The sequence below is a fragment of the Microcebus murinus genome, chromosome 2, assembly GCF_040939455.1.
Source record: "Microcebus murinus isolate Inina chromosome 2, M.murinus_Inina_mat1.0, whole genome shotgun sequence".
In the NCBI taxonomy this organism is placed as follows: domain Eukaryota; kingdom Metazoa; phylum Chordata; class Mammalia; order Primates; family Cheirogaleidae; genus Microcebus; species Microcebus murinus.
In genome coordinates, this window is record NC_134105.1 from 104,431,761 (window position 1) to 104,459,693 (window position 27,933).

Genomic DNA, 27,933 nt, shown 5'->3' on the forward strand with positions numbered 1-27,933 from the left:
GCGTATTTTTTGGATTGCTGAGATACATCCGTGCACTTGATATCTTTCCTCAATACTCAGCCTCCGGCAATTTACCCTCCCCTGCCGGGATCGGTGATAGACATTCAGCCACTTCCAATCGCAGCCGCCCAGTGTGAGAGCGGCCAATCGGGAGCTTCGGCGGGCGGGGCGGCGGGCCAGTTAGATTTGGCGGTTCGACTTCAAGATGGCCGAAGCGAGCAACGCCAATGTAGACTGCGCTTGTGAGGAAAAAGGGCCTGAGGGGTTGTCTTCGGAGTCTGTGCCACCCGGCACTACCATTTCGAGGGTGAAGCTCCTTGACACCATGGTGGACACTTTTCTCGAGAAGTTAATCGCCGCCGGAAGGTAAGGTGGAGGACAGAGGTAGAGAGGTAATGAGGTTTGTCCCACGAAGTCCAAGCCCCGCGAGATCCCGTCGGCAGCCGCCGATAGCGCAGGCGCGTGGTGTAGTGGCGGGGGCGGGTCTGGGTGGCAGTCTGATCTGACGCTGGTGTCGAATCCGGAGCTTAGAGAAGTTAGGGGATGTTTACCAGCACAGATAACCTGTAGCCGACTCGGGACAAGTAGCTATTCGTTTTTCCAGGAAACCTCGTTTTGACTAAAACTTAAAGCAGTTGCAAGGAAAGGGCCTTTGCAGTTAGATCAGGGTTTAAATCCTGGGGCCCACCGCTATCCAAGCAACACTTAACCGCATTGTGCCTCGTCGGCTCCTCAGAAGTCAAATGGTGATGATAGTACCTTTCTCATAGGGTCGTTTTGAGAATTAAATAAGTGACTATGCATAACATACCTAGGACAGGCCCTGCCACATAGAAAGCTTCATTAGCTATCGTGGGGAATTGTATCTTCACTGGGAAGTTGTAAGGACTAAAAGTATTACCATGAAAAGAAACATTTTCCTGTCTTGATTTTTATATGACGTACTGGTGGATTTTTTTTTTTTTTTTTTTTTGAGACAAGGTATTTCTCTGTCGCCCAGGCTAGCGTGCAGGGGTATCATCGCTTACTACAGCTTCAGACTGCTGGGCTCAAGCGATCCTCCTTCCTCAGTCTCCCACATAGCATAGGTCTATCTTAATCTTTTTAAAGAATCAGCTTTTTAAATTTTTTTTCTGTTTGATGTTATTGTTGGTCTCTATGTCTTTGGAATCTAGCCTTATCTTCATTATTTTTTTAGATTTGTTTTATTAGACCCCAGCCCACATCATGTCAAATCTATTAATAAGTGTCCCCCAGGCCAGGTGAGGTGGCTCACTCACACCTGTAATCCTAGCACTCTGGGAGGCCAAGGTGGGAGGATTGTTTGAGTTCAGGAGTTTAAGACCAGCCTGAGCAAGAGTGAGACCCCGTCTCTACTAAAAATAGAAAAGATTAGCCAGACAAGGTGATATGCACCTGTAGTCCCAGCTACTTGGGGTGCTGAGGCAGGAAGATCAAGTGGGCCCAGGAGTTTGAGATTGCAGTGAGCTATGATGACACCACTGCACTCTAGGCCAGATGACAAGAGCGAGACTCTCAAAAAAAGAAAAAAAAGCATCTAGTATCTTGACTAAGGCCGTAGTTATTTCAAGGCTACACATGATAAAATTGCAAAGATGTACATGTACACGCACACAAATTAGTGTGTATATAACTGATGAAATCTGAATGAGCTCTGTGGGTTGTACCAATGTCAACTTAGCTTTGCTATTGTACTATAGTTGTTTAAGATGTTAACATTGGGAAGGGTACATTTCTTCACAACTTCCTACAAATCTGTAATTATTTCAAAATAAAAAGTTCAAAAATGTTTATGTATTAATACATAGCAAAGTGTTTAGTTGAAAATCATTGAAAACCATCTAAGGTGTCCAACATTTGAAGAATGGTGGTTATGTAAGTATGATAACTCTAATAAATACTATGCAGGTATTTAAAATTATATTTTGAACAGTATTGAGTTGTGGGGCAGTGATCTGTTGTAGTGACAAATTAAAAACTCAGGTTATGGGGGAAGCATCTACATTCCATATTAAATATAATTTTTATCTAATTATGTTAAAATTGCAGTTGACTAGTTGATGTAATATATCGTATATTCATTTAAGGTAACAATTATGCCCGGGCACGGTGGCTGTACATACCTGTAATCCTAGCACTCTGGGAGGCCAAGGCAGGTGGATTGCTCGAGGTCAGGAGTTTGAAACCAACCTGAGCGAAAGCAAAATCCCGTCTCTACTATAAATAGAAAGAAATTAATTGGCCAACTAATATATATAGAAAAAATTAGCCGGGCATGGTGGTGCATGCCTGTAGTCCAGTTACTCGGAAGGCTGAGGCAGAAGGATTGCTTGAGCCCAGGAGTTTGAGGTTGCTATGAGCTAGGCTGATGCCACGGCACTCACTTTAACCTGGGCAACAAAGTGAGACTCTGTCTCAAAAAAAAAAAAAAAAGTAGAATGGCTTCAAATACAAAAGCTCAAAATAGAACTAATAATTGTTATCTTTTTTTTTTTCCCAACAGAGTCTTGCTTTGTTGCCCAGGCTAGAGTGAGTGCCATGGCATCAGCCTAACTCACAGCAACCTCAATCTCCTGGGCTCAAGCGATCCCACTGCCTCAGCCTCCCGAGTAACTGGGACTACAGGCATGCACCACCATGCCCAGCTAATTTTATATATATATATATATATATATATATATATATATATATATTTTTTTTTTTTTTTTTTTTAGTTGGTCAGTTCATTTGTTTCTATTTTTAGTGGAGACAAGGTCTTACTCTCAGGCTGGTTTCGAACTCCTGACCTCCAGCAATCCTCCCGCCTTGGCCTCCCAGAGTGCTAGGATTACCGGCGTGAGCCATTGTGCCTTGCCCGGCCCATTCTTCTTTTTTTACGTCTAAAGTATTTTGTTTGCTCTTAAGAAGCTTGTCTTGGCCGGCGTGGTGGCTCACGCCTGTAATCCTAGCTCTCCGGGAGGCCAAGGCAGGTGGATAGCTCAAGGTTAGGAGTTCAAAACCAGCCTGAGCAAGAGTGATTCTCTGTCTCTACTAAAAATAGAAAGAAATTAATTGGCCAACTAAAAATATATAGAAAAACTTAGCCAGGCATGGTGGTGCATGTCTGTAGTCCCAGCTATTGGGGAGGCTGAGGCAGAAGGATTGCTTGAGCCCAGGAGTTTGAGGTTGCTGTGAGCTAGGCTAACTTCATGGCACTCTAGCCCAGGCAACAGTGAGACTCTGTCTCAAAAAAAAAAAAAAGAAGCTTGTCTCTAGCTCTCTTATCTGGGAATTTAAAACAATAAGAAAAGAAAAAAGTAAAGAATAAAAACAAATTTTTTAAAAATTAAAAAATAAAATAGATAAACAAGTTTGTCAGTCCAAAGTCCTGTGCCTGGGGAACCAACTGTGTGGTCGGGGCCCCAGCAGAAGGAAAGAGGGCTGTCACCATGGTCTAGCCAAGAGACAGTGCAGGCAATATGAGTGGATTTGAGCTGATTGGGGGTAGACTGGAAGGGAAGATAGGGGAAAGTGTAACACTAAGAGTATGTTGCCCCTTCGTGACAGTGGTTGGGTGGAGGGTGGTGCCACCAACTAAGATGGGGAATAACGGAGGTGAGAGGTAGGGGAGAGAAACGGGACCAGGGTGGAAATCAAGACATATCTCTGAAGGTCAGGAGTTCGAAACCAGCCTGAGCGAGACCCCGTCTCTACCAAAAATAGAAATAAATTAATTGACCAACTAAAAATTTATATACAAAAAATTAGCCGGGCATGGTGGCGCATGCCTGTAGTCCCAGCTACTCGGGAGGCTGAGGCAGTAGGATCGCTGAGCCCCGGAGATTGAGGTTGCTGTGAGCCAGGCTGACGCCACGGCACTCACTCTAGCCTGGGCAACAAAGTGAGACTCTGTCTCAAAAAAAAAAAAAAAAAAAAGACATATCTCTGGACAGGTTCTTATAGCAGCCACACTCCGTTTCTCAGCTCCTTTGAGCCTTCAAGTCTGTGCTCCTCTGCCCCTACACCCAGCCTGCTGAGCAGCTCTGTAGAGTCTCACCGTGGTGGAAGATCGTGCCTCCTCAAAGTCATGGTCTTGGGCTTTAGCGTGGTGATCAGTTAGCCTGCAATCATCATGCTCCCCAGCCAGTTTCGGCCCTTCTCCACAGCAGCTATTTCAAATCTTCATCATGTCCCTCAAGTCCTTTTATTCCTACCTGCACCTTATTCGTGAAAATCACCTCAACATTTGGCGTTCATAGAAAATATTAAGGCCGCCAGGTAGACATTTCCATATCTATAATCTGGCTGACAGATACCCAGTCCTGTGGCCTCCTAGCTGTCTCCCTATCGACTTCCTTCCCTTTACATCCAAGGCTATAGCTTCAGGTTGTACATTACCAGGTTCTAGTTCCCCATCTCCAGTGCTTTCCTCAGCCCAGGGCAGTCTGCCATGATTCTCTTAAAACTATTCCTTTCAAGATCATTAATAACCTTTTTTGTTGCTAAATACTGTGGATATTTTTTTTTTTGTCTTTAACCTACATTCTTTCCTTGTAGCATTTGACACTGTTAGCCACTTCTCTGTCCTTGGAATTTTCCCTTTAGCTTCTGACATCATTCTCTGACCTCACTAGCTACTCCTTGTTGGGTCCCTCTTCCTCCTCCTGTCTTTTAAATGTGTGACCACTGCCCTGCCCTTACTTCGCCTCCACAGGTGAATGATCACATCCCATCTGATGTCTCGAGGCTGCTGGAGCCCTTCAGAGACTGTTCATTGCTCCTTACAATGGCTTCCAGGCCCTCCCCGCTCTAGCGCGGCCTACCTCCTCTGTCCCCCTCCAGCCACACTCAGTCATACTGACCTCCTCCTTGCCTAGAGTGTCATGTGCTTTCCTGCTTCAGGGTTTCTGCACTTGCTGTTTGCTCTGTCTGGAATGCTCTTCCTCCATCTCTTTCCTGACCCTCCCTAAAGCCCTCTCTCTGCCCTGGTTATTTGTCATAGTATCCCTTGGCTATGTGTCCCTTCATAGCACTTATCACAGTCTGTAGTTCTGTTGTCTGTTTGCTTTGTGGTCTGTCTTCCCCACATAAAATGTAAGGTCCTGGAGGGCAGGATCTTGTCTATCTTGTTCATCACTCTCTCATTGCTTATCACAGTGCCTGGCACAGAGGAGACATGTAATAGTTTTGGAATAAATAGGGATTCTTAAGCCACATATCTCTTGAGTTTCAGACCTTTGTCTCCAATAGTCTGCTACTAGAAATCTCCACTTGGTGTCCTACAGAATCATCAAGCTCAGCACAGTGGAAGCAGCATTTCTCCTCCTCTTCTCTTCCTGTGGTCCCTAACTTGGTTGAAGGAACCACTGTCTACCCATTTCTCTAGGCCAGAGACTTGGGAGTCCTCATTGATCCCTCCTTCCCTCTCACTTCCTGTCAACCACCCAGCCCTGTTAGCCTTGTTAGCCCCAGCGTCTCTCTCCTCAGTTCCCTCCTTTCACCCTTGCCACCACTGGCCGAGTTTAGGGCCTCCCTGTCTTTCACTGGACTGTTGCCGCAGCCTCCAAACTGGCCCTCCAGCCTCAGTCTTGCCCCCTTCCTCCAGTCTACAGTTCGGTTTTGATAATGTCCTTCTGCTTACAATGGTTTTTTTTTTGTTTGTTTGTTTGTTTTTTTTGAGACAGAGTCTCGCTTGTTGCCCAGGCTAGAGTGAGTGCCGTGGCGTCAGCCTAGCTCACAGCAACCTCAAACTCCTGGGCCATTAGAATGACTTCTAGAGCCTTCACCACATGTACAACATATCTTCCATGCATAAATGTGTGTCCTTTGAGGGTGAACTTAATTTTTTTTTTTTTTTTTTGAGACAGAATCTCACTCTGTTGCCTGAGCTAGAGTGCTGTGGCGTCAGCCTAGCTCACAGCAACCTCAAATTCCTGGGCTCAAGCGATCCTCCTGCCTCAGCCTCCCAAGTAGCTGGGACTACAGGCACGCGCCACCATGCCTGGCTAATTTTATATATATATATTAGTTGGCCAATTAATTTCTTTCTATTTTTATAGTAGAGACAGGGTCTTGCTCAGGCTGGTTTTGAACTCCTGACCTTGAGCAATCCGCCCGCCTTGGCCTCCCAGAGTGCTAGGATTACAAGCGTGAGCCACCACGCCCAGCCATGCTTACAATGTTTAATTGGTTCAGGGTTGCTTCCAGGATCAGATGCAAGCTCCATAGCTCAGTATACAAGAGAATTCACTCCTCAGCCCCTCCCCATCTCTCCAGCTGCAAAACTTGCTTGCCAGTGCAGACGCACACATGCACATAAGCTCTTCTGCATCAAGTGCTGCCCCTCTGCCTCCATCCCTGCCACCTTGCCTTTTCACTCGCTGCTTCTCCTTACTAGAACATCCTTCCCCTCATTTGGTTAAATAGGAATTGGTTTCCACATAGTAAGGACTCAAAAAATGTCATATATGAATACAGACTTTTAAGATGTATGCAAATACTTGACACTCTTCCAGCCCCAAGCCATTAAATTAAAAATGCTTAAAGTCCTCAGTCCCAAGGATGAAGTACTTATACCTGGGACAGGAGTCTATACATAGTGACTGCTGGTTTATTATGTCAGTTATCCAAAGGGATATTTTAAATCCCAGATTGACTTTCCTCACATATTTTCAGTATTAATATCAGCTTCAGTAGGAGGGCCAATTAAGCGATAAACCCCAGACTGGAAGATTATCTGCTGTGCTGGGCTCTCAGATTTTGGGGATCCACACCCCACTGTCATCAGTTAAGGCATGACACTTTCACTGTCTTGGCTGTGGCAAAGACTCTCAAATCTGTACTTCCTCAGGCTTCAGAATAGAGAAACATGGCCCTATTGGAACCTACCATTTGCAACCTAGGCCTTCTTCGCAAAAATTCTTTTCTGTCCCCCATAGCCTCCTGAACCATCTGAAAACAGCCATTATCCTGTTGAGCTAAAGCAAGCTGACAAGGGTGCGCCTTTCTGTGTTCTGTTACAATTCGGGACCTGCCAAAAGGAGCAGTCAGATTTTGTTAGTGGGGTCTAGGTTGAAGAGCAATTAGTACTATGCAGAGAAAAGGTAGGTTTGCCTCAGGTACCCATGATACCCTGGCTGCTGTGCCACATGTGATGTTGGTCCCACAGGGGCCAACGGAGCAAGAGGTGATTGACAGTTGTTAAGTTTTTCGATGCCATACTTAGATGTCCTTCTGGTCCTGTATTCTGGCCTGGGATGTGTTATGCAGTGTAAAGTGACTCAAAGCCTACATCTGACCAAGAAAAGTGACCAAGAAAAGAAAGCTAATTGTATTTGTACATGAACTGGTAGTTTTTTTGTTTTTTTTGAGGCAGAGTCTCACTTTGTTGGCCAGGCTAGAGTGCCGTGGCATCAGCCTAGCTCACAGCAACCTCAAACTCCTGGGCTCAAGCAATCCTCCTGCCTCAGCCTCCCGGGTAGCTGGGACTACAGGCACGCGCCACCATGCTCAGCTAATTTTTTCTATATATTTTTAGTTGGCCAATTAATTTCTTTCTATTTTGAGTAGAGACAGGGTCTCGCTCTTGCTTAGGCTGGTTTCAAACTCCTGACCTTGAGCAATCCTCCCGCCTCAGCCTTCCAGAGTGCTAGGATTACAGGCGTGAGCCACCACGCCCAGCCAAGAACTGGTAGTTTTAACCTAGACTGTTAGTGTTCATAGGAAATAGTTCCTCACAGAAAAAAGAGTGGTACATAAACTATTCTGACTATAAATGCCAGGTGATGCGTGCTACTTGTGATTCGTTTCTGAAGTGTGAGGGGTGACTCATCAGACTGTGGTGTGTGGCTTCAGGCCTGGCATGCTAATGCTCTGTCATGTTTGCAGACCATCCAGCTCTTTCCATCCCCACTGGTTCTGCCTTGCTCGAGGCTGCTGTCATCTGCACTATGCCTTCTGAATCCACCCTCACCCGGCAGCTGAATGAGCATTCTCAAGTGCAGATCTGATCATATCAGATCCCTGCTCCAAACCCTCTTCTAGCTGTTCTTGTCATGATACAGTCCAGGCTCTATATGCATCTGGCCCTTCCCTGTCCCACCAGCCTGCAGGCCATGTGCTGTGGAAGCCAAGATGACCAGATGGCCTGCGTTGAGTCCCAGCTGGCTCTGTCAGCTTCTTCATCTGAAAAATGGGGGTGAGGATAATAGAACCTACCTGATAGGCTTGTGGTGAGAGTTCATTGACTTACTCCACGTAGAGTGTTTAGAACAGGGGCTGGTACTAGTCAATCCTCAGTAAATGTTTCTTATTATCGCATCTTCATATACATGCACAATGTACACATGCATGCACATGTGCACACACTCCATGCTATGCTGCCTGGGCCTTAGTACACACTGCTTTTCTCCTGTCCTCTTCCCAGCTCCTGCTTCTTTCTCTCTCAGACATTGCTTCCTCCAAGGAGCCTTCCCTGAGTCCCTGTCAGGCCCTAGGCTGTCACATACTCATTTTTCTGAGCACTGATCCGTAACACTTTTGAGAGCAGGAGTCTTACTGTCTCATCTTCGAGTTTATACCACTGAACTTGGCCTGGTACATGGTTATTGCTCAGCAAGTGTTTATCAAATGAATGAATGAATACAATTATCTTCATGGTATTTTTTTTTTTTTTTGAGACAGGGTCTTGCTCTGTCACCCCAGCTAGAGTATAGTAGTGTCATCATAGCTCACTGCAACCTCAAACTCCTGGGCTCAAGCAGTCCTCCTGCCTCAGCCTCCCAAGTAGCTGGGACTACAAGTGCTAGCCAACATGCCCAGCTAATTTTTCTATTTTTAGTAGAGAAGAGGTCTCATTATGTTGCCCAGGCTGGTCTCCAACTCTTGGGCTCAAGTGATCCTCCTGCTTCAGCCTCCCAAAATGCTAGGATTATAGGCATGTGCCACCACACCCAGCCCCAAAGTAACTTTTTAATACTGCCATTCATCTTGATTCAGTGACCTGGAGGTTTTCATTTTCCTCTTATTTTCATTAAGAAAAATTTCTCTGGTTCTTTCTCTTTTCTCTTTCTCAGTCCTGGGGCTGGGCAGTGTACACAGGACTAGAAAGAGGAGGGAGAAAAAGACCAAACAGAAAACCATTTCTTTCTTTTCTTTTTTGAGACAGAGTCTTTGTTGCCCAGGCTAGAGTGAGTACCATGGCATTAGCCTAGCTCACAGCAACCCAAACTCCTGGACCCAAGCGATCCTCCTGCCTCAGCCTCCCGAGTAGCTGGGACTACAGGCATGCGCCACCATGCCCAGCTAATTTTATACATATTTTTTTAGCAGGCCAATTAATTTCTTTCTATTTTAGTAAAGGCGGGGTCTCCCTCTTGCTCAGGCTGGTTTCGAACTCCTGACCTTGAGCAATCCTCTTGCCTTGGCCTCCCAGAGTGCTAGGATTATAGGTGTGAGCCACCACACCTGGCCCAGAAAACCATTTCTTAATGAAATGGGCAGCCACATAGTTGGTGGGTGTGGGATACAGAGCATGAATTTCTGTCACTTTGATCCCCAGCTTCTATTTGTGTTGTTCTCAGTCTTCCCAGCCTTAATGGAGATGGAAGTGCCAGTCCCTGCCTGCCCTCTGCTGGACAACCTGTGCAATATGCTTTCAGCTGGGCAGCATGCAGGTTACCAAGGAGGAAGGCAAACCTCCCTTTTTGGCTCCCTTAGCATCTGGTACACTTGTGATATTGCCCTATTTTGTCTTGTTTGTGCCTCTTTTATCCTTCCATGGTGTCCTGCATAACTTATTTGCATATGTAAACCAAAAGTCTGACAACCCACCAAAGCTTGACTCTGTGGTTAAATATTTTGAAGTTCAATATTTTTAGAAGTCAAATTTGTATTATAATTTACAATGAGTTTTTAGTAGCAGTAAATGAAATGCTTCTTCAGTGAGATCAAAAACAGTGAGGGCTTCTCAGTATTGCATAATAAATATTTAAGAAAAAATAATAGGTTAAAATCAGTTAATGTAGTCATCTCAGTTTTGAAACTAAACTAAGTAAATGTGGTTTTTATTTTATTTATTTATTTTTGAGACAAGAGTTTTGCTCTGTTGCCCTAGGTAGAGTGCAGTGGCATCATTATAGCTCACTGCAACCTCAAACTCCTGGGCTCAAGGGATCCTCCTGCCTCAGCCTCCCAAATATTAAGCTATTTTTAGTAGAGATGGGTTCTTACTCTTGTTCAGGTTGGTCTTGAACTCCTGAACTCAAGTGATCCTCCTGCCTTGGCCTCCCAGAGTGCTAGGATTATAGGCATGAGCCATGGTGCCTGACCTAAATGTGTGGTTTTTTATTGTTGTTGTTGTTGTTTTTTGAGATAGAGTCTCACTCTATTGCCCCAGGTAGAGTGCCATGGCGTCAGCCTAGCTCACAGCAACCTCAAACTCCTGGGCTCAAGTGATCCTTCTGCCTCAGCCTCCCGGTAGCTGAGACCACAGGCACATGCCACCATGCCTGGCTTATTTTTTTCTATATGGATTTTTGGTTGTCCAGTTAATTTCTTTCTATTTTTAGTAGAGACGGGATCGCGCTCTTGCTCAGGCTGGTTTTGAACTCCTGACCTTGAGCGATACTCCCGCCTCGGCCTCCCAGAGTGCTAGGATTACAGGTGTGAGCCACCACGCCCGGCCCTAAATGTGGTTTTTAAAAGTTATTTTCATTGGTGATAAATGTAGCTCCCCTTGTCCCCCCCAGCTTTTTTTTTTTTTTTTTCTACACAATTTAGCCTTTTCTCAGTAGTAGGGACGAATCCTGATGGCTGGTTCTTCCTGCTGCTGGGTTGGTTTCTGCATGTGCGATTGTACACAACTCACATTTACTAGCCGCTGCCTTCCATAGGAGAAGAGACTTTTCTGCTCTGGCGAGCCAAATTACTGTCTGTTCTGTACCTCTGAGGGGGCCACAAGGACTAAATAATTGTAGCTAACATGGAGCATTTCAGTGTGCTGGGCAGTGTACTAAGTACTTCATATATGTAACCTCATTTAATCCTCACAATAATTTTGTGAGTTATAGATAGTTATTATCCTCATTTGACAGAGGAGGAAACTGAGACTTACAAAGGTAAAGAAGTTATCTGAAGTCACTCAGCTAATGAGTGGTAGAGGTAGGATTTGAATCCAGGCAAAAGGTCAGGCAGTTCGTCTTCAGAGCGTACCCTTACGCAGTGAATAGCTGGGTGGCCTCTTGTGTCCCCTTGGAAGGCCAAGGCCAGGAGACCATTCCTTCATGGGGTGAAGGGGGTTATTGGCAGGGAGGATGTTGGGGAGGCTCCTGGGGGAGGAGGACTCCTCTGCCCAAGCAATTCAGGCCCTGGGACCCTGGGGTCCAGGGTGGGAGCCAGGGCAGATCTAGGGCCAGGCAGCCCAGGCTTCACCTCAGCCCAGTCGCCCATCTGTGGGGTGTCCTATGTGCTGCTGTGCATCTAACACTATTCTGGGCACCCTGGGATCCCATCAACATTGCAGATGCAATGCACCCTATCGACAAAGATACTAGTTTGCATGAGAAGATAAGATATGACACTTGGGGGCAGATGATCTTGAATGTTTTTTATTAAATAAAATATATTGCTTTCCTGCTTCTCCCTGAGTATATGTTTTTCAGGAAATCCACAAGGGCATTCAGACTATTTTCAAGTCTGCATTGGTTCTCAAGGAGGGAATCACTTTCCTCCTATACTCGCTGACACCAGCCCCAATCTGGCTGCCTTCTCTCCTTGATTAAGCCGCATTGTCCTGTCCAGGATATATTCCTGTCTTGTGTATTTGTATGAATGTGCATGTTTCTGGGGTCCTTCACTTTCATTGTATTCTCAACCATAAAGGAGACCCCAGAAGAGTTCACAAGCAGCACTAGTGGTCAGAGTTTTCTTCACCCCTGCCCTGGGCCCTGTTTGCCCGTCTGAGCTGAGGAGAGATGCGCCCAGCTCAGACCCTCCGCCTGCTGAGGGGGCTGGGAGGAGGAACAGCATCTGCTGTGTCCAAGCCAAACCTGTTTCAAGCCACAATTATCCGGTCTCAATTCCAGCCTTGGTCAGGCATCATGTGTTCCTCCACATTCCTCCCAGTAGCCACAGGCTGCGTGGCTGATGAGGCCAGCAGCAAAACAAGATGTCTGGGACTCTGCCGAGGGTTGAAAGGACACCCACCATCTGTTCTTTGTACAGTATTGCCCTCCTGGGTTGAGCCTCCAAGGTGTACTGATACGGAATGTATACCATTGAAAAGGTGGGAGACTGTGTCACCCTGACCCAGGGGTGTGCTGGTAGGTGCTTACCACCGACTCTGAAAATAAAGCCCTGGTTTTCAGCATTTGCCAATTTCCAAGGTGTAAATACTCCCAAGTTACCAACATGGCACCACTAAATACAGAGTTGAGAGGAGATGGGCAGCAGCACACCTTTACATGGTATTTCCACCAGGTAGACAACAGATATAAATTACCTCACAAGCAGAGTAAAATGTAGAGTGATTAGGAAGTGGTATGTTTGGAGTAGTTAGTACCTTTGTTTTTAAATATAATTTATTGTAAGTTTATATAATTTAATTTTTAATAATGACTGTATTTGACACCTAGCTCACAGAGTTCCTGAAAATTTAGCAGTTGTCCCTTGCAAGGCACTATGAGCTGGCTCCCCCACAACACTGCTGTCAGTCTGCACCTGTTTCCAAAAACATCGTGTGGGGGTCAAGATCGTGGGGGGGGCGCGGCTAAAAAGCCATGAGAAAGGGAGGACCCAGCAGTGATTCCCTAGCTAGGGCTCTGCACTGGGATCTGGTACCTAATGACCTATTTACCCAGTGGCCCACCAGCCTGATCGCCACAGCTGAGATGCATCCTGACCCATACAAGAGCACAGATATAAGCTTTTATCTGTTTGAGAATGCTTCCTGAGCTCACTTTCCATAGGTCATTTGAACATTGCTTCATCTGACACCACCTTCCCCCAACTTAAAGATGATCCTTATGATACACTCTCTCAGCCCCATAACCCTGGCCCCTTTCTTTCACAAGTGGTGATGACCATATTCATGCGAGTTTTTGCATTTGCTGCCATCTCTCCCTCTCCAGTGGAAGCTCTCATTCACCCCAGAATACCGAGTTCCTGGTGGGTGACTGGCATATAGCAGGCACTCAGTGAATATTTATTGAAGGGGAAGGGCCTGAGAGAGTGGACAGAGAGACTGGCAGGAAAACAAGGGGGAGGGAGAGGAAACCACCAAGAGAGTTCATTTAACTTGTTTGAGTTTCTTTCTCCAAGAGGAGTAAGCCATTGGGAATATACTGGGTCCCTTTTGATCCTTCCAGCTACCAGGGATGTAGCAATGAGGAGGTCTCAGCTGTTAGTGTCAGAGACCTGATTAAAAATCAGGCTTGGAGCCAGGCACACACCTGGGTGGCTCATATCTGTAATCCTAGCACTTTGGGAGGCTGAGGTGGGAGGATTGCTTGAGGCCAGGAGTTCAAGACCACCCTAAGCAAGAGTGAGACTTCCATCTCAACTAAAAATACAAAGATCAGCTGGATGTTGTGGCGTATACTTGTAGTCCCAGCTACTCGGGAGGCTGAGGCAAGAGGATGGCTGAAGCCCAGGAGTTTGAGGCTGCAGAGAGCTATTGACGATGCCATTTTACTCTACCCAGGGAGACAGAGTGAGACTTTGTCTCAAAAAAATTTTTTTTAAATCAGCTTTGAACAATACAAGAAATCTGTTCTCTCATGTAATAAGAAGCCCCAAATGAAGGTGGCTGCAGGTTGGTGTAAGCCCTACCCTCAGGCCAGGGCCCCCACAGTTGCCAGTAGCTAGAGGCATCACCTGGATACAGTAATGTCCTGCAGAAAGAGCATCAGTCACCTCCTGTGTGGCTCTTTAGGAGGAAGACAATCTTTCCCAGAGGCCACAAGACCTGTCCTAATCCAGGAATTGAAATGACCAGAGATTCTCAGAGTGTGGTTCCCAGACCAGCACCATTAGCCTCACCTGGAAGCTCACTAGAAACTGCTGTATTGTGGGGCAGTGATCTTCAAAGGATAAACATCTGAACACCACTTGGGGCTCTCCTGAGAGGAAGTGGAGATGCTGATGGGGCACTGCTGGGGTTGAGTCATCCTCAGTGACTCAAGCTGCAGATGAGAGATTTGCATCCACTGCCTTTAACCAGGGCCAGGAAGTGGACAAAACTTAGAGTCCTGTGATGAGAAGAAGCAGAGGTGCCCAGGTAGCCTGGTGACTGGCTGTGCACTTGACCCTCCCCACCTCTGCTCTCCTTCCCACCAGCTACCAGAGATTCACTGACTGTTACAAGCGCTTCTACCAGTTGCAGCCTGAGATGACACAGCGAATCTATGACAAGTTTATAACTCAGTTGCAGGCATCTATTCGGGTGAGTGGCAAGAAGCCCAGCAGGTACTGTTGACTTCGGTTCTGTCTCTAGATTGTCAGTCCCCTGGCGTCTGTGACCCTACCATCTGCCCCTGTCTCCTCAGCCCCTAGAATTTCCTTGGTGTCCAGCAGGCTGCAGCATCTGTCATCCCTCCCCTCCAAGTGCTAGGGATATCTTAAACGCCCCCATATCTCATTGTCCTGTATTGTAATTATGTGTTTATATGTGTCTGCCCCACTGTGCGAGCTCAGTGAGGACAGGATGGGGTCTCACTCATCTTTGTACCTCCAGCTCCTGGTGAGATACCTGGCACAGAGAAGGCATTTAACAAATTGTTTGAATTCAGAGGAACTGAATACTACTGGGAATACAAAGAAGGATATGATCCCATTCTTGTCTTTAAGTAACTGTGGTATCTGTATAGAGTTAAACTTCCATGCTGCTGCACTCCAGGCTGGTCCTGTTAAGCATCAAAATGTGTGGTTTCAGCAAAGAGGGCTTGGGGAGTGGGGATAGCAGCATTCAGAGATGGCACAGGAGGGGAGAGGCTTGCTGCAGGCTCTTTAAATGTTTCCCATTTTATATTTTATCTTCTTAATTATAAAAGCCACATGTTGTAGAAAGGTTGGAATGTTTGGGATGGTACAAAGACACAGAACAGAAATTAAGAAAAATCTTACTAAGTGCTGTTAGCAGTTTAATGTATTTCCACTATGGGTTTGTCTAGTATCATTACAGCTCTTTCCTCCTTTCGTTTCAGGAGGAAGTCTCTGAAATCAAAGAGGAAGGGAATCTGGAAGCTGTCTTGAATGCCTTGGATAAAATTGTGGAAGAAGGCAAAGCCCGTAAGGAACCAGCCTGGTGAGCATGGGGTGGGGAGGTGAGAAGAGTGATGGAAGGTGCCTGGGGAAGAGGCAGCAATTCAGCTTCTTGAAGGAGACTTGAAGACTGACCCATATCCATGAGACTCTAGGCTCATGGCCCTTGAGAGAGGACCCTTTGACAGGGACAAGTAGAAAGGACAGACATCAAACAGTAATCAAGAACAGTTGAAACCCACAGGGTTCCCTCTGGGGGAGGGGAGCCCCAGGGCAACGCATGTTGTCCAGGGGTTCAGGGAAGGGAGGGGTTTGAGACAAGACCAAGGAAGCCCTCCTGGGGGAGCTCGTTTGAGGACCTGTTGGACCTGTGAGAGAAAGGCGGGCTAGGGGTGTGGGAAGGGACAGAATATTGAGGTTTGGAATCAAGTGTAGAGTAGGCTGGCTGAGGAACTGGTTTTTATTCATTCCTTTATTCAACAGATATTTAGGGCTGGGCGAGGTGGCTCACGCCTGTAATCCTACCACTCTGTGAGGCCGAGGTGGGCAGATCGCTCAAGGTCAGGAGTTCGAAACCAGCCCAAGCAAGAGCAAGACCCCGTCTCTACTCAAAATAGAAAGAAATTAATTGACCAACTAAAAATATATAGAAAAAATTAGCAGGGCATGGTGGCACATGCCTGTAGTCCCAGCTACTCGGGAGGCTGAGGCAGGAGGGTCGCTTGAGCCCAGGAGTTTGAGGTTGCTGTGAGCTAGGCTGATGCCACAGCACTGTAGCCCAGGCAACAGAGTGAGACTCTGTCTCAAAAAAGCAAATAAACAAATAAAAAAACCAGATATTTAGGGAGCACCTACTATATGCTTGATACTGTTTTAGATGCCAGGGACTTAGCATTGAACAAGACAGATAAAACACCTGCTCTCCTGGAGCTGACATTTCAGTGGGCAGCCTGACTGCCCAGTACAGGTCAAGTGCAAGATGGAGAAGTGGGGCCTGGCGAGAGTAGAGAGCAGAGGCCATCAAGACCACAGCAGCCTGAGCACCTGCCTCCTACAACCCTCCTTCCCTCCATCAGTGGCACCCTAGGCCAGATGGAGCAGATATATTTTTTGTACCTCCAATTTTGTTATGCCCTGTGACCTTAGTACTTAAGAGAATTAAGTTTTATAGCTGAAAAAGAATTTTTGAAAGAACCTACAGTGGTTTCCTAACATCTCGCCCCCCAATAGTCTTGCCTCCTTAGACTTGTCTTTCCTTATCTTCCCACATCAGCCAACACTTACCAGGGCCTCCCAGCCACCCCCAATCTCTCCAGCTCACAGTCTGATGGAGTGGATGCACAAGCAGGGCACATGGTCACAAGGACAGAGGCAGGGGCTGAAAAGTCACCTCTTGCCCTGGAGTGTTCTAGATGAGAGACTACATGTGGAAGAGAAAAGGAGAATGTGGGGTGTGGTTGGGAAGGCTAAAATAGAAACTGAAGTGAGAAGGGGGAGAGGTGTACCCCTAGGCATTGAAGCTGAGGGATGGGAGGTGAGCATTCCCATCAAGAGCAGGCCTTGGGAGGTGAGATGGACTGCAGGAGAGGCCTTGGAAGCCAGTCCAACTTCCAGGTGGGAATGTCACTGGAGGTGGGAATGTCACTGACTGGGCTTGGAAGTAGAACACTTCCCACCCAAATCCTCCCCCCCACCATCCCTTGTGTTCCATATGGCTGTCTAGGCGACCCAGTGGGATCCCAGAGAGAGACCTGCACAGCGCCATGGCACCCTACTTTTTGCAGCAACGGGATACCCTACAGCGCCGTGTGCAGAAACAGGAGGCCGAGAACCGGCAGCTGGCAGATACCGTCCTGGCTGGGCGCAGGCAGGTGGAGGAGCTGCAGCTACAGGTCCAGGCGCGGCAGCAGGCCTGGCAGGTAAATATGTCCCAGCCTTATCTGCTTTCTCTTCCTTCCCTAATCGGCCCTCTGAGATCCACAAATTGGTGGCTTCCTCCCTTCCAACATAAGGGATCCCCGTAGGGAGTAGGAGAGTCTGCTGCTGTGGGATAGTCTCATTACTTGTCCTTGGACACGTGCAGTAGTCTCTTTGCAGACAGGCTCCCCAAATGCTCTCCCCTCTTTGGGGCACACCTGCTCTTGGCCAAAGTCTAGCTGCAGGCGTGCATTCCCCTGCTGCAGCAGGTGAGGACACAGGCCCAGAGAGGGCAGGTGACTTACCCAGGATAACAGCTCCTCCATATCAGAGTTGGAGTTAAACCCTCTGTATCCAGTGGTCATTCTACTACTTCATGTGACCATTGCCAAATATATTTAAATGTATACATTAGAATGACTTCTAGAGCCTTCACCACATGTACAACATATCTTCCATGCATAAATGTGTGTCCTTTGAGGGTGAACTTAATTTTTTTTTTTTTTTTGAGACAGAGTCTCACTCTGTTGCCTGAGCTAGAGTGCTGTGGCGTCAGCCTAGCTCACAGCAACCTCAAATTCCTGGGCTCAAGCGACCCTCCTGCCTCAGCCTCCCAAGTAGCTGGGACTACAGGCATGCGCCACCATGCCCGGCTAATTTTTTCTATATATTTTTAGTTGGCAAATTAATTTCTTTCTATTTATAGTAGAGACAGGGTCTCACTCTTGCTTGGGCTGGTTTCGAACTCCTGACCTTGAGCGATCCTCCCGCCTCGGCCTTTCAGAGTGCTAGGATTACAGGCGTGAGCCACCATGCCTGGCTGTGAACTTAATTTTTTTTTTTTTTTTTTTTGAGACAGAGTCTCACTCTGTTGCCCAGGCTAGAGTGAGTGCCGTGGCGTCAGTCTAGCTCACAGCAACCTCAAACTCCTGGCTCAAGCAATCCTCCTGCCTCAGCCTCCCAAGTAGCTGGGACTACAGGCATTCACCACCATGCCCGGCTAATTTTTTGTATATATATATTAGTTGGCCAATTAATTTCTTTCTATTTATAGTAGAGACGGGGTCTCGCTCTTGCTCAGGCTAGTTTTGAACTCCTGACCTTGAGCAATCCGCCCGCCTCAGCCTCCCAGAGAGCTAGGATTACAGGCGTGAGCCACCGCGCCCGGCCTGTGAACTTAATTTTTGAAAGTGGCCCAAAGTCACTTGGGGCCAAGGTGGGTGAAGAAGTGATCAAGCTGGACGACATGAGTAGCAGATGTGGGTGCAGAGTGATGAGAAGGATTTTCTTATTGGCTCCAAGAGAACGTTTCCAGTAGGCCTTGAGTGGTAGCATCCCTGTTCGATTCTCTATCCAGCATTTAGATGTCCATCTTATACCTACTTATAGCTATTTGATAGCCCCTTTCCTGAGGCAGACCTTCCTATTCCTGAGGGGGACAGGGCCCTAAATTTGTGGTTCCCAGATCCCCCTGGTTTTCTCTTCCCAAGACCAGTAAGCTGTAGCCCAAAGGCCCTGCCTGGCTCAGCAAGTGTCCCAAGCCTTGGGAAGGTGGCAGCAGGTGGAAGGTTGGCAGCCTGCTCTGCTCTCTCTTGTCCCCACCTCCTCCAGTCTTCCCATGTCCCAGACTAGTCCTGGGGGACTGGACAACAGGCAAGAGCGTGGGAGTGACCAAGGCCCTCAGTCTGGGGCTGTCTTGGGCAGGCTCCATAGCTGAGTTGGGCACTCCTGGGACTGTCAGGCAAGGTGCTGTTCTGCTCCACCACTGCCACTTCATCACCACGCCCTGATCACTCCTGTTGCTGGCTTCCAAATGGATCAAATAATGATTGCCAGGGCCCCACCACTTCTGACATTCAGTGCTTCTATTTTAAGAGGGGGAATAAAGCCCCCTGGTCTTACAGCCACACCTCATCCATTCCAGCTACAGATCCTCACACTGTTTGAAGTGGGACTGAGTGTTCAGTGCTGAGTCTTGTGTGGCAGCTTCAAAGAACAATTTTTTACCACAATTTCCATGTCAGTAGCCTAACTGAAAGTTCACTTAATTCAAGAAAGTTTCTCGGCTGGAAAGCTTTAGTGAGGTCAGAGGATTGGAAGGCCACTTTGGAGGCCCTTATTAAAGATGGGCTCAGGTTAGGGGAGGTCTGGCCCAGGCGGTCACAGCCCAGCTTGCCATAAATATCTGCTGAGTGGTGGGGACTTGTTAATGTGCCTTTGTCCTAACAAGCCCAGCTGGGCCAGTGATACGAGCCACAGACTCCATCCATATTGTCCTAGAGGAAACCCAGGCCTGGAGTCAAGGACAGCGGAGGGAAAGGATTTGGGTTTTCTCACATCCTGATTTGTCTGTTCTCTCCTATTGATTTCAGGCTCTACACAGAGAACAGAGGGAGCTGGTGGCTGTGCTGAGAGAGCCTGAGTGAGGAGATGGCTGGGCCCAAAAGCAGAGGGCAGTCAAGGTCGAGGGCCTGTGGTCTAGCATGCTGGGCCTGGGCCTGTCCTCTGAGAACAGCTGAAATGGTGCCTAGTCCTTAAGCGGTGAAGGAATTTGCCAGAGGACCAGGCTGGAGCAAGCCCCATGCCACTATGCCTTTGGGGCTCCCTTGGGGTTGGTTTCAAACATACCCCTACCTTCAGATTCCTCCCTGTTTTCTTCTAACTCCCACCTGGGAATCAAGCAGTAGCTTCTTTCCTCCTGGTTCAGGTCAACTCTGCCAACCCCCTCCTGCTGGTTCCTGAGCCCTCCCTAGGACTTAGCTTAGGGAATCTGTTTTCAATCTTCACTGATTGTCCCCTTGCTGGCCAGCCCAAGGGCTCTTACCACGTTCTCCCCACATCCGTAAATAAACTTCCTCCACTACACTGTAATCTGTGAGGATGCTTCCTCTGCCTGGGCCGTTCTGGGGCCAAGATCTGCTGCGGGGCTTCCAAGTTCTGGCGCCAGTCAAGGCCTTGGTTGTAGTCCTCTGGGAGCCCCCAGGTTGCCAGTGGGTGTATTTGACCATCATGTGCAGAGGGCAGCAAAACTCTTTGTACAGAAACCAGAACCCCTGGGTTCCCTGTGGCCAGGAGGAGCACCAAAGGGGTATCCGTCTGTCCAGCCCAACCCACACTTCTGTTTGCCGCTTGGGCCACTTCTGAGAAAGTTCATGGTGGGCCTCACTTGGTGTTTGTGCGCAGAGCAAGGTGGGCCCTCCACAATAGCTGGCCACCTTGTCCTCTTGCATCAGCTGCCTCACAGCTCTCCAGCCGAGGCCAGCCAAAGGCAGGTTGGTGCTTCCTGGACCAGAAGGGGTAGGGGGTTGGCTACAGATAGCAAACTTTTTTCCATGCTGAGGGCCTTACCTAACCCCTTGGAGAGAGGTTTGGTTGGGTGTGTCTGTGGCACACGGAGGACAGACAGGAAGACGTCAGGTAGTCCCTGCTTGCCACCCCCCTCACCATAAACTGAACTCAGGCTCTGTCCTTCTGCCCGCCTCTTCACTATGGAGCTGCAAATCAAGCATCAGACGCTCCACTCCTGTCCAGCATGCTCCATTGAGTGCTTTATTTGTCAGGTTGGACAGACAGTCTTGAGCCCTGGTGGGTGGGTAGGTGAGTGAGGACACAGGTCAGACAGAGGGGAAGGTGCCAGGACACCCTCTCTTCCCTCTCCAGGCAGACCTGAGGCAGTGGCGGCTCTTAGTTGTGGGATGGGTTTTTTGGGGGGCTGGGATGTTCTGTCCCATAAGGGATAGGCCTTCCTATCACTTATGGGAGGACAGGTCCCTCCCCAAGGTGGTTACCACTGGGAAGGCTACAAGGACAGGAGGAGAACCTGAGGGTCAGGAGCCTAGAGGTGCACTCCCTCTCCCTGCTCCTCACAGGCCTTGTCTGCCCACCTGCTAGGGCACAGGGAGGTAGTTCCCACCCTAGTGTCCCACCTCTTTGTCCTGTGCCCTGCATACCTGGCAGTTGCAGCCACCAGGCCTGCTCCAGAGATCGAGAGGCCTTCCTTATCTCATGCCTGCCCCCACCTATATTGGCTTTTGGCTCTTGGCTCCGTCCTGCCGTGACCCTTTCTCCGTCTTGATGCACAGGGCCTGAGCAGTCGAGCTGCCCCCGCACTGGGTGCCTTTGGTGTCTCGCTGGGTGAATGAGGGCATTGCCGGGCACTCCCTCCCTGGGGTTTGGCTCCTGCCCATGGGGCTGCAGTAGAAATCACAGGCTGTGAGAGAGCTGGAGCCCAGTTCTGCTCAAATCTATTTTGGACTCTGAGCCCCCCTTCCCTTTAGGCCCCCCTAGAGCCCAGCCAGTGCTTAACTAGGCTGGGGGTCTCCGAGGAAGAGTGAATAGGGGTAGAGGCCCTAGGGAAGGGGCAAGGGGCACTGTTGAGAGCCTGGAAGTCTGATAGTGGCCCATCCTCCATCACTCCTGGGGCCCCTGCCCAGGCAGCCACAGCTCCCGACCACAACATCCTTTGGGGTTTGGCCTATAGAGCTGGGGCGGATGACCCCCAAATAGCCCTGGCAGATTCCTGTGACGCGCCCACAACATGGTCAGGTGCCCCTCACCCCCACCTCCAGGGCACAGCCCGGAGCATATAAACAGTGCTGCAGGCTGAAGGGGCAGACAAGCTGAGCCCTGGACAGCAGCCCTAACGCAGCCACTGACAGACGCACCATGAGGGCCCTCACACTCCTCGCTCTGCTGGCCCTGGCCACACTTTGCCTCGCTGGACTGGCAGGTGAGTGCCGCCACTTCTGCCCAGGATGCACTTCACTGGGGGCTGTGAGGGGACAGTTTCATGGCCCTACCCCTCTCCTTCCACTGGCAGTCCCTTCTGCAGTCTAACCACTCTCCTAGAGGCTCAATCTGTTTGCCCCCAGCTCTGTCCTTGTAGAAGGAGAGGCAGGGGAAGGAGGATGAGGGCCCTAGGGATGAGCAGAGGTGAGCCAGGCTCCCTTTCCTTTGCAGATGCGAAGCCCAGCAGTGCAGAGTCTGACAAAGGTGCAGGTATGAGGATGGGCCTGGTAGGGGGCTCCCAGCACCACCCCTGTCACCCTGGTCCCCTCAGTCCCAATTCCCTGCTCCTGCCACCTCTTATCTGGCTGTCAGGAAGGCAGGCCTGCTCCCCACCTGACCCCTGCACCTCTGCTCCACAGCCTTCATGTCCAAGCAGCAGGGCAGTGAGGTGATAAAAAGACCCAAGCGCTACCTGTATCACTGGCTGGGGTAAGAGAAAGGGAGCTGCTGGGTCGGGGCCCTGCATTTGCAGGATGGGCTGGGGAGGAGTTGCAGCAGGGAGCAGCCTCTATGGGCTGCTGGCAGTCCTCTCTGGTGGGGACTCTGGACCCCATATGTGCAGTGGGAGGAGGGGGTGGGCATTCGGCACAGGGGCTGATGCCATTTTGTTGGGTATCCCAGAGCACCAGCCCCAGCCCCAGCCCCCTACCCATACCCGGATCCCCTGGAGCCCAAGAGAGAGGTGTGCGAGCTCAACCCGGACTGTGACGAGCTGGCTGACCACATCGGCTTCCAGGAGGCCTATCGGCGCTTCTACGGCACAGCCTAGGGCATCCGTCCTGCTGGCGCAGCTGGCAGCCCCAGCTCTGGATCCTTGCCTCGTCCCTTCCCTTCCCTTCCCCTCACCCTGACCTCCTTGCCCTGTGAGTGTGGGGTCCCCATCATCCCAGCTGCTCCAGAATAAACTCCAGAAGAGGAATTGGTGGGCCTATGCGTCTGTCCAGTCTATGGAGTGTGGGAGGGAGGTGTTAGAAGGATGGAGGCAGAGAGGTTTTACCTTCTGCAGTCCCAGAAAGTGCTTCCCAAAGTCTGTTATTTCTTTATTTATTTGTACCTGCCTTGTTCCAGAAAGAATTGAGGATGGCTTCCTAAAGTCTAACTATGGCTCCCCCCAGCCAGCCTAGCACTCCCCTCCCCCACCTCAATCCACTCTACCATCAGTGACACACCCAGATAGACCCAGTCCCCAAAAGCCTGGACACCTCAAGTACACAGTCATGACCAAGACAGACTCATCTCTAGAGACAAATAGCTGCTGGCAAACTGGGCACTACCTGGTTTGGGATGGGGGCCAAGTGTGTAGCCTCCTAGCCTGGTTAACAAGCATTCAGCAGAGGCCTGGGTTAGTCATGTTAGTTCTCCCCTGGACTGAGCAGAGACTTCCAGGAGCACCAGAAACGGGGCCAGATAAAAGGACCCCCGCATCTTCCCACCCCAAACTCTGACAGGGCATGGGTACAGCTCCAGCCTGGACATACACACCTCCCTGCTCAGACCCTCAGCACTTCTCCCACTCCATCAAGAGCCCCTCACGGTCCCTCTCACTCTCTGCTAGTCCCCAGCCCCCCGAACACCCCTCTTCTTGGCTGCCCTCTCTCATCTTCTCTCTCTCCTCAGCCACACTTGGTTCCAGGCTGAGATGGTCTCTACCTTACCAGGCCCCGGTCTGGCTCCTCCCCAGCACTGGAGCCCACCCTCTGCCTTCCTCCAGGGCAGGGTTAGGAATGGGGTCTCACTGCTGTTTGGCTTGGGTACCCCCCTCTAGTTGGCCATCCTGCAGCAAAGGGCATGTACCGGGGGCCTGAAGCAGGGAGAATGTGAAAGCAGCAATGATGAGTAGGTTTCCAGCCACTGCCAAGCTCAGTGTGGCCACTGTGCCCACCAGGTCCAGGGCGGGTTCCTGTGTGGCCAGCCAGGCTCGGCGAGATCCCATATCAGCCAGCACCGCTTCCAGCTGGAAGTGGGTGCCCAGCACTGCACAGATGTGGAATAGCTGGTGACTGTGGCCTGTGGGAAGGATGGGCAGGTTAGGGCACATGCCTGTTCCCAGGGCTCCCCTGACTCATCATGTGACCCAGGGCAAGTCACCCCATCCTCTGGGCCTGCTATTCCTCTATAAATTAAGAGCAAGAAACCCTGATTCCACAGTTACTGGGAGGAATGAATGAGCTGATATGCATAAAGCTAGTGTATGTGCTACTAGTTTGGTCGTTCATCCGAGGTGGGTGGGTGGAGGATGGGCCTGGACGCTGAGGACCCTTCCAGCCACGCTCTCTAGTTACGGGAAGACAGGGAAGTGCTTCCTATAGTTTGCTGCTGTCCTCAGGCTATGATACCCCTTTACTCAGTTCACTCTGCTCTGGGAAGCTGTCTCTCCCGCCCTTTCCTGGGCCAGGTCATGCGTGCTCTCACCAATGTAGTCAAAGCGTCCTGGGGCCAGGCGCTCGGGCAGGTGGGAGGCGAAGAGGAAGCCAGTGAGCAGCGCGCAGAAGAGATGGTAGCCATGGCTGGTGCTCAGCATCTCCTGGCCACAGCTGTGGCCCCTGCCCCAGCACAGCCCGAGCTGGCAAAGGGAAAGCAGGGCTGGTGGGGAGGGGCTCAGGAGTGGAAACATGGGATGTGTCTGGGATCTGGTGAGGATGCAGAGGGGGTGGGCACAGGCTGGGTGCTGGGCCTGAGGAGAAGGCAGCGGGGCTCAGGTCAGGGACTGAGGGGGCAGGGCTGGAAGTGGGCACAGAGAGGGTTAGGGCAGGGGCCCCAGGAACCCTTACCCGATAGAACAGTGGGAGGTTGTCGAACAGGAATGGATAGGCGAAGGCTGCTGTGCGGAGGACCTTACTGAGCCCAGGGCTTTCTAGCTCGTGGAACCTGGGAAGTAGAAGGGAAAGGCTGGTCACCATCCCTGTGCCCTGGATAGGGGTCAGAGAAAAGCAAGAGCAAGGCCAAGATGGACTGTCAATGCAGCTGAACCCAAGAAAGCCCTTAGGCACATGCCCCCGTCTGTAAGTGAGCACATCTGTGTGTGGGGATAGAGACACCTGCCTGTTGGTGGCTGTGAGAATTAAAGGAGACCAGCTGGGCATGATGCTAGCATACAGGGTCTGACGGAGTAAGTCTTCAGTAAATGGTTCAGTTGTTACTAACATTATTCAAGAGCAGTGAGGTGTGTCCTCTCTTGTGCCTCCACCTTCCCGGTCCCCACTGAAGGTGCCTGAGAACCCACCGGGAGTAGCAGGAGAGGCCGGTGCACAGGAAAGAATTGAGTGCGGCGGCAGGCACAAAGAGCTGGTGCAAGCGGCCGTGCAACCAGGAGGCCGGCATGGAGTAGGCGGCATAGGGGAAGGCGCAGCCTGTGGGAAGGTTGGGGCGTGGCGCTGAGGTCCAGAGGCGCGCCCCTCCCTCGGGCGTCCTCCCCACCGTCCCCTCCATCATCACCCAGATGCAGAGCGCCTGGCCTGCCGCCCTTCGGCTCACCCAGGCTGTATAGGCTGAGCGCACCGTAGTCCAGGAAGTAGCAGATGTGACGCGCGCGGGGCGACATGGAGCTGAAGGTGTGCGCGCAGCACGATGCGAAGGGGTAGAGGCAGGCGGGCAGCAGGAAGATGAGCAGCGGCCAGTGGTACGGCTCCGCGCGGAAGCCCGGGCCCCCCGCCAGCACTAGGAGGCGCCACAGGAAGTACCTACAGCGGGCATGTGCTCAGGCCTCCGCGGACCTCCGCGATTGCCACTGCAGCCAGTGGGCCTGGACGATCCTTGCCCACCTGGGTACCCCCTCTGAGCTCAAGGTGTGGCCTGGGGCAGAGCCTCCCCTCACCAGGTGGGCAGGAAGTGAGTCCAGATGTTGACAGTCTCGTTGGTCATCTGGAAAGAGCTGAGGACACAGTCCAAGGCCGAGCTGGTGGGGCGGCGGTAGCCAGACATGATGCCATCTTCCCAGAACACCTGGGGTAATTGCGAGAGTGGGAGAGAGTAGGCAAGTCATTGTGCCAGGACACTTTCCTTCCATGAGAGATCTCTGGAAGCAGGGTTGAGGAGGAGCTGGATATCACAATGGCCCCAAAGCCAAACTAAATGTGACCCCCATCTTACCACAGGTTCCAGTACCCACAGAGCAGCGAAGAAACGGAAGAGCCAGAGTTAGGGGACAAGATAGGATTGGGCAGGGGAGCACAGACAGGGCACTCAGGGGAAGGAAAGTCTGGATGGAAGGACCTTCTGGGCTGTAGGAGGGGGTCACACCCTTGTTCCTTAGAGAACAGAGAAAGAGTCTCACTGGAATGTGAGGGGTAGAACCTCCGGGAGGCACCTCCCCAATAGCTATCCGAGAACCTCTGCCCCAGTCCTCTGAGAGTCAGGGTTAGTGGATGGAGCCCCTCACCCTGGGGACCTGGTGGACTCGAAGGAGTTGAGGCAGCTTGAGACTGAGCATGGTGACCTGGCACCTCCACGTTGACCTAGAAACAGAGGTGGGTGGGGGGATCAGGTATCTGTCCCCAGCCACAGGCCCCTTGTCACCCCAGTTCAAGCTGGACCTGGTCACTGAGCCCCAGGGTGGGCTGCATGTGCACCAGCACACACACACGTGTGGGAGGTAGCTGGCCACAGAGTGGCTTCCTTCCAGCCAAGGGAGGGTGGCCCAGCTTCCCCAGTCACATCACATAACCCCAACCCCTCCCCGTCTTAGCCTAGGGCAATCATCACCTGCTATTGACAGGGGCTTGCCAGCCTCAGCCCAGCAGGGAGTGGATGGTCCTACCCGGTTAGGAGGCTGCCTCGGTTAGTAATCCCAGTTCCCCAGCCCCAGAATTTTTGTCTCAGGGAGAACTCTGACTCCTGGTGGCCAGCAGAGAGCCTAAGCACCCCCACCCCACCAGAAAGCGCTTGGGCCCAAAGTGCCCGAGGTGAGCACAGAAAACTCCAGGCTCTCCAGAATTCCTGGAGAAACAGGATGCCACCAGGTGGCACAAGGAATTAGGGGGGTGCCTGGCTCTTCTCTGAGGACTATACTTGTGTCCCCTGGTAGTATTTAGGGTCCCTTGCCCCTCCTGAGCCCCGTGCCCCTCAGCCCTCAGACCTGCGTGCTGCCTCCGAAGCCGGCTCTGCTGCCCCACCCGCCTGTCCAGCGCCTCTCCCGGCACATTCCTTGGCACAAGTGGAGGGGCTGGGCCAGCTAGGTAGGCGGAGCCACCCCAAAAGGAAGGAAATGGGACACTCCCCCACCTCCCAGGCCCAAACTTCCCAGCGACTCTACAGCCTAGCCCCACCCCTTTCCCTGCCACCAGCTTCAACTGTCCATCTGTGTGCCTGTTTTTGCTGCACACACTGCACCTCTGCTCCTCTGTCATTCAACAGTTTGGGGGCTTGGTCCCTAGTTCCTGCATCCCAGCAGAACTTAAAAGATGGATGAGGGCCTCCCAGGGTATCTCTTGCCCTCTCCCAGGAATGGGATGGAGGTCTCGCCTACCCCAAGAGTGCTGCCCATCTATCTGGCGGGGTGGTGAGAGGAAGATGCTGGGGTGTGTCTCCTTTCAGGATCGCTCACCTTAGTGGTAGGATTTGGAGAGCTCTGAGTAGAGTGGGGTGTGTGCAGCTGCAGTGAAAATGGGGGCTGGAGCAGGTGCTGTATCTCTGTTTCCCCAGGAGTGTCAGAGCCCCAGAAGGTGAGCTTTCTTACCCAGAGCTTGACAGGTGCTCCTAAGCTGGTGGGTCAGCAGGCTGGGGCTCCACGGGCAGAGGCCCAGGCTCCTGCCAGCTGGGCTGATGGAGGGAGAGGAGAGTGGCCAGGCAGGCGGGCCAGGCCTGGGCGGGGAGTGGGGAGACAAAGGGAGCCAGGGAACAATCCCAGCCTTGTCCAGCCCCCAGGGAGCTGCACGGGGTGGCCCAGCCCCATTAGCAGGCAGCTCACTCGGCCTCCTGCACACAACCAGCCTCTCCAGCGTGACCCAATGTCCCTGTGCTGACTGGCTAGAA

The 27,933-nt window shown here is 50.8% G+C and overlaps 3 protein-coding genes across 9 annotated transcripts; 2 read left to right on the top strand and 1 right to left on the bottom strand.

Moving 5' to 3' along the window:
- Positions 1-81: 81 nt before the first annotated feature.
- Positions 82-20,046, top strand: PMF1 (polyamine modulated factor 1). 2 transcript variants are annotated; one of them, XM_012767755.2, is made up of 5 exons: positions 82-366; positions 14,335-14,440; positions 15,201-15,301; positions 16,982-17,177; positions 19,548-20,046. In XM_012767755.2, the coding sequence occupies exons 1-5, from the start codon at positions 206-208 to the stop codon at positions 19,599-19,601; spliced, it is 618 nt and encodes a 205-aa protein (XP_012623209.1). In that variant the 5' UTR covers positions 82-205; the 3' UTR covers positions 19,602-20,046. The 2 variants fall into 2 exon arrangements, with proteins under 2 accessions (XP_012623209.1, XP_075856349.1); XM_076000234.1 differs by having other exon boundaries at positions 17,043-17,177.
- A 107-nt stretch (positions 20,047-20,153) lies between these two features.
- BGLAP (bone gamma-carboxyglutamate protein) lies at positions 20,154-22,882 on the top strand. Of its 2 annotated transcripts, XM_012767759.3 has the most exons (4): positions 20,154-21,904; positions 22,135-22,173; positions 22,323-22,392; positions 22,585-22,882. In XM_012767759.3, the coding sequence occupies exons 1-4, from the start codon at positions 21,841-21,843 to the stop codon at positions 22,730-22,732; spliced, it is 321 nt and encodes a 106-aa protein (XP_012623213.1). In that variant the 5' UTR covers positions 20,154-21,840; the 3' UTR covers positions 22,733-22,882. The 2 variants fall into 2 exon arrangements, with proteins under 2 accessions (XP_012623213.1, XP_075856350.1); XM_076000235.1 differs by having other exon boundaries at positions 20,154-22,173.
- A 108-nt stretch (positions 22,883-22,990) lies between these two features.
- On the bottom strand, positions 22,991-27,735 carry PAQR6 (progestin and adipoQ receptor family member 6). Of its 5 annotated transcripts, none has more exons than XM_012767748.3 (8): positions 27,638-27,735; positions 26,342-26,417; positions 25,778-25,905; positions 25,438-25,643; positions 25,187-25,313; positions 24,735-24,831; positions 24,376-24,526; positions 22,991-23,970 (listed from the first exon to the last, which is right to left on the bottom strand). In XM_012767748.3, exons 2-8 carry the CDS (start codon positions 26,390-26,392, stop codon positions 23,696-23,698), a joined length of 1,035 nt encoding a protein of 344 aa, XP_012623202.1. In that variant the 5' UTR covers positions 26,393-26,417; positions 27,638-27,735; the 3' UTR covers positions 22,991-23,695. The 5 variants fall into 5 exon arrangements, with proteins under 5 accessions (XP_012623202.1, XP_012623205.1, XP_012623207.1 ...); XM_076000231.1 differs by lacking the exon at positions 27,638-27,735 and adding an exon at positions 27,038-27,145 and having other exon boundaries at positions 23,339-23,970; XM_012767751.3 differs by lacking the exon at positions 26,342-26,417.
- Positions 27,736-27,933: the final 198 nt, after the last annotated feature.

Coding starts and splice junctions, on each gene's coding strand:
- BGLAP (XM_076000235.1), top strand. CDS start 21,930: ATGCACTTCACTGGGGGCTGTGAGGGGACAGTTTCATGGCCCTACCCC. Junction 22,174..22,322: donor AGAGTCTGACAAAGGTGCAG/GTATGAGGATGG, acceptor TCTGCTCCACAG/CCTTCATGTCCAAGCAGCAG. Junction 22,393..22,584: donor TACCTGTATCACTGGCTGGG/GTAAGAGAAAGG, acceptor TGGGTATCCCAG/AGCACCAGCCCCAGCCCCAG.
- PAQR6 (XM_012767748.3), bottom strand. CDS start 26,392: ATGCTCAGTCTCAAGCTGCCTCAACTCCTTCGAGTCCACCAGGTCCCC. Junction 25,906..26,341: donor GAGTCCACCAGGTCCCCAGG/GTGAGGGGCTCC, acceptor CAATTACCCCAG/GTGTTCTGGGAAGATGGCAT. Junction 24,527..24,734: donor ACCTCCCACTGTTCTATCGG/GTAAGGGTTCCT, acceptor TCCCTTTGCCAG/CTCGGGCTGTGCTGGGGCAG.
- PMF1 (XM_012767755.2), top strand. CDS start 206: ATGGCCGAAGCGAGCAACGCCAATGTAGACTGCGCTTGTGAGGAAAAA. Junction 14,441..15,200: donor AGTTGCAGGCATCTATTCGG/GTGAGTGGCAAG, acceptor CTTTCGTTTCAG/GAGGAAGTCTCTGAAATCAA. Junction 15,302..16,981: donor GCCCGTAAGGAACCAGCCTG/GTGAGCATGGGG, acceptor ATGGCTGTCTAG/GCGACCCAGTGGGATCCCAG.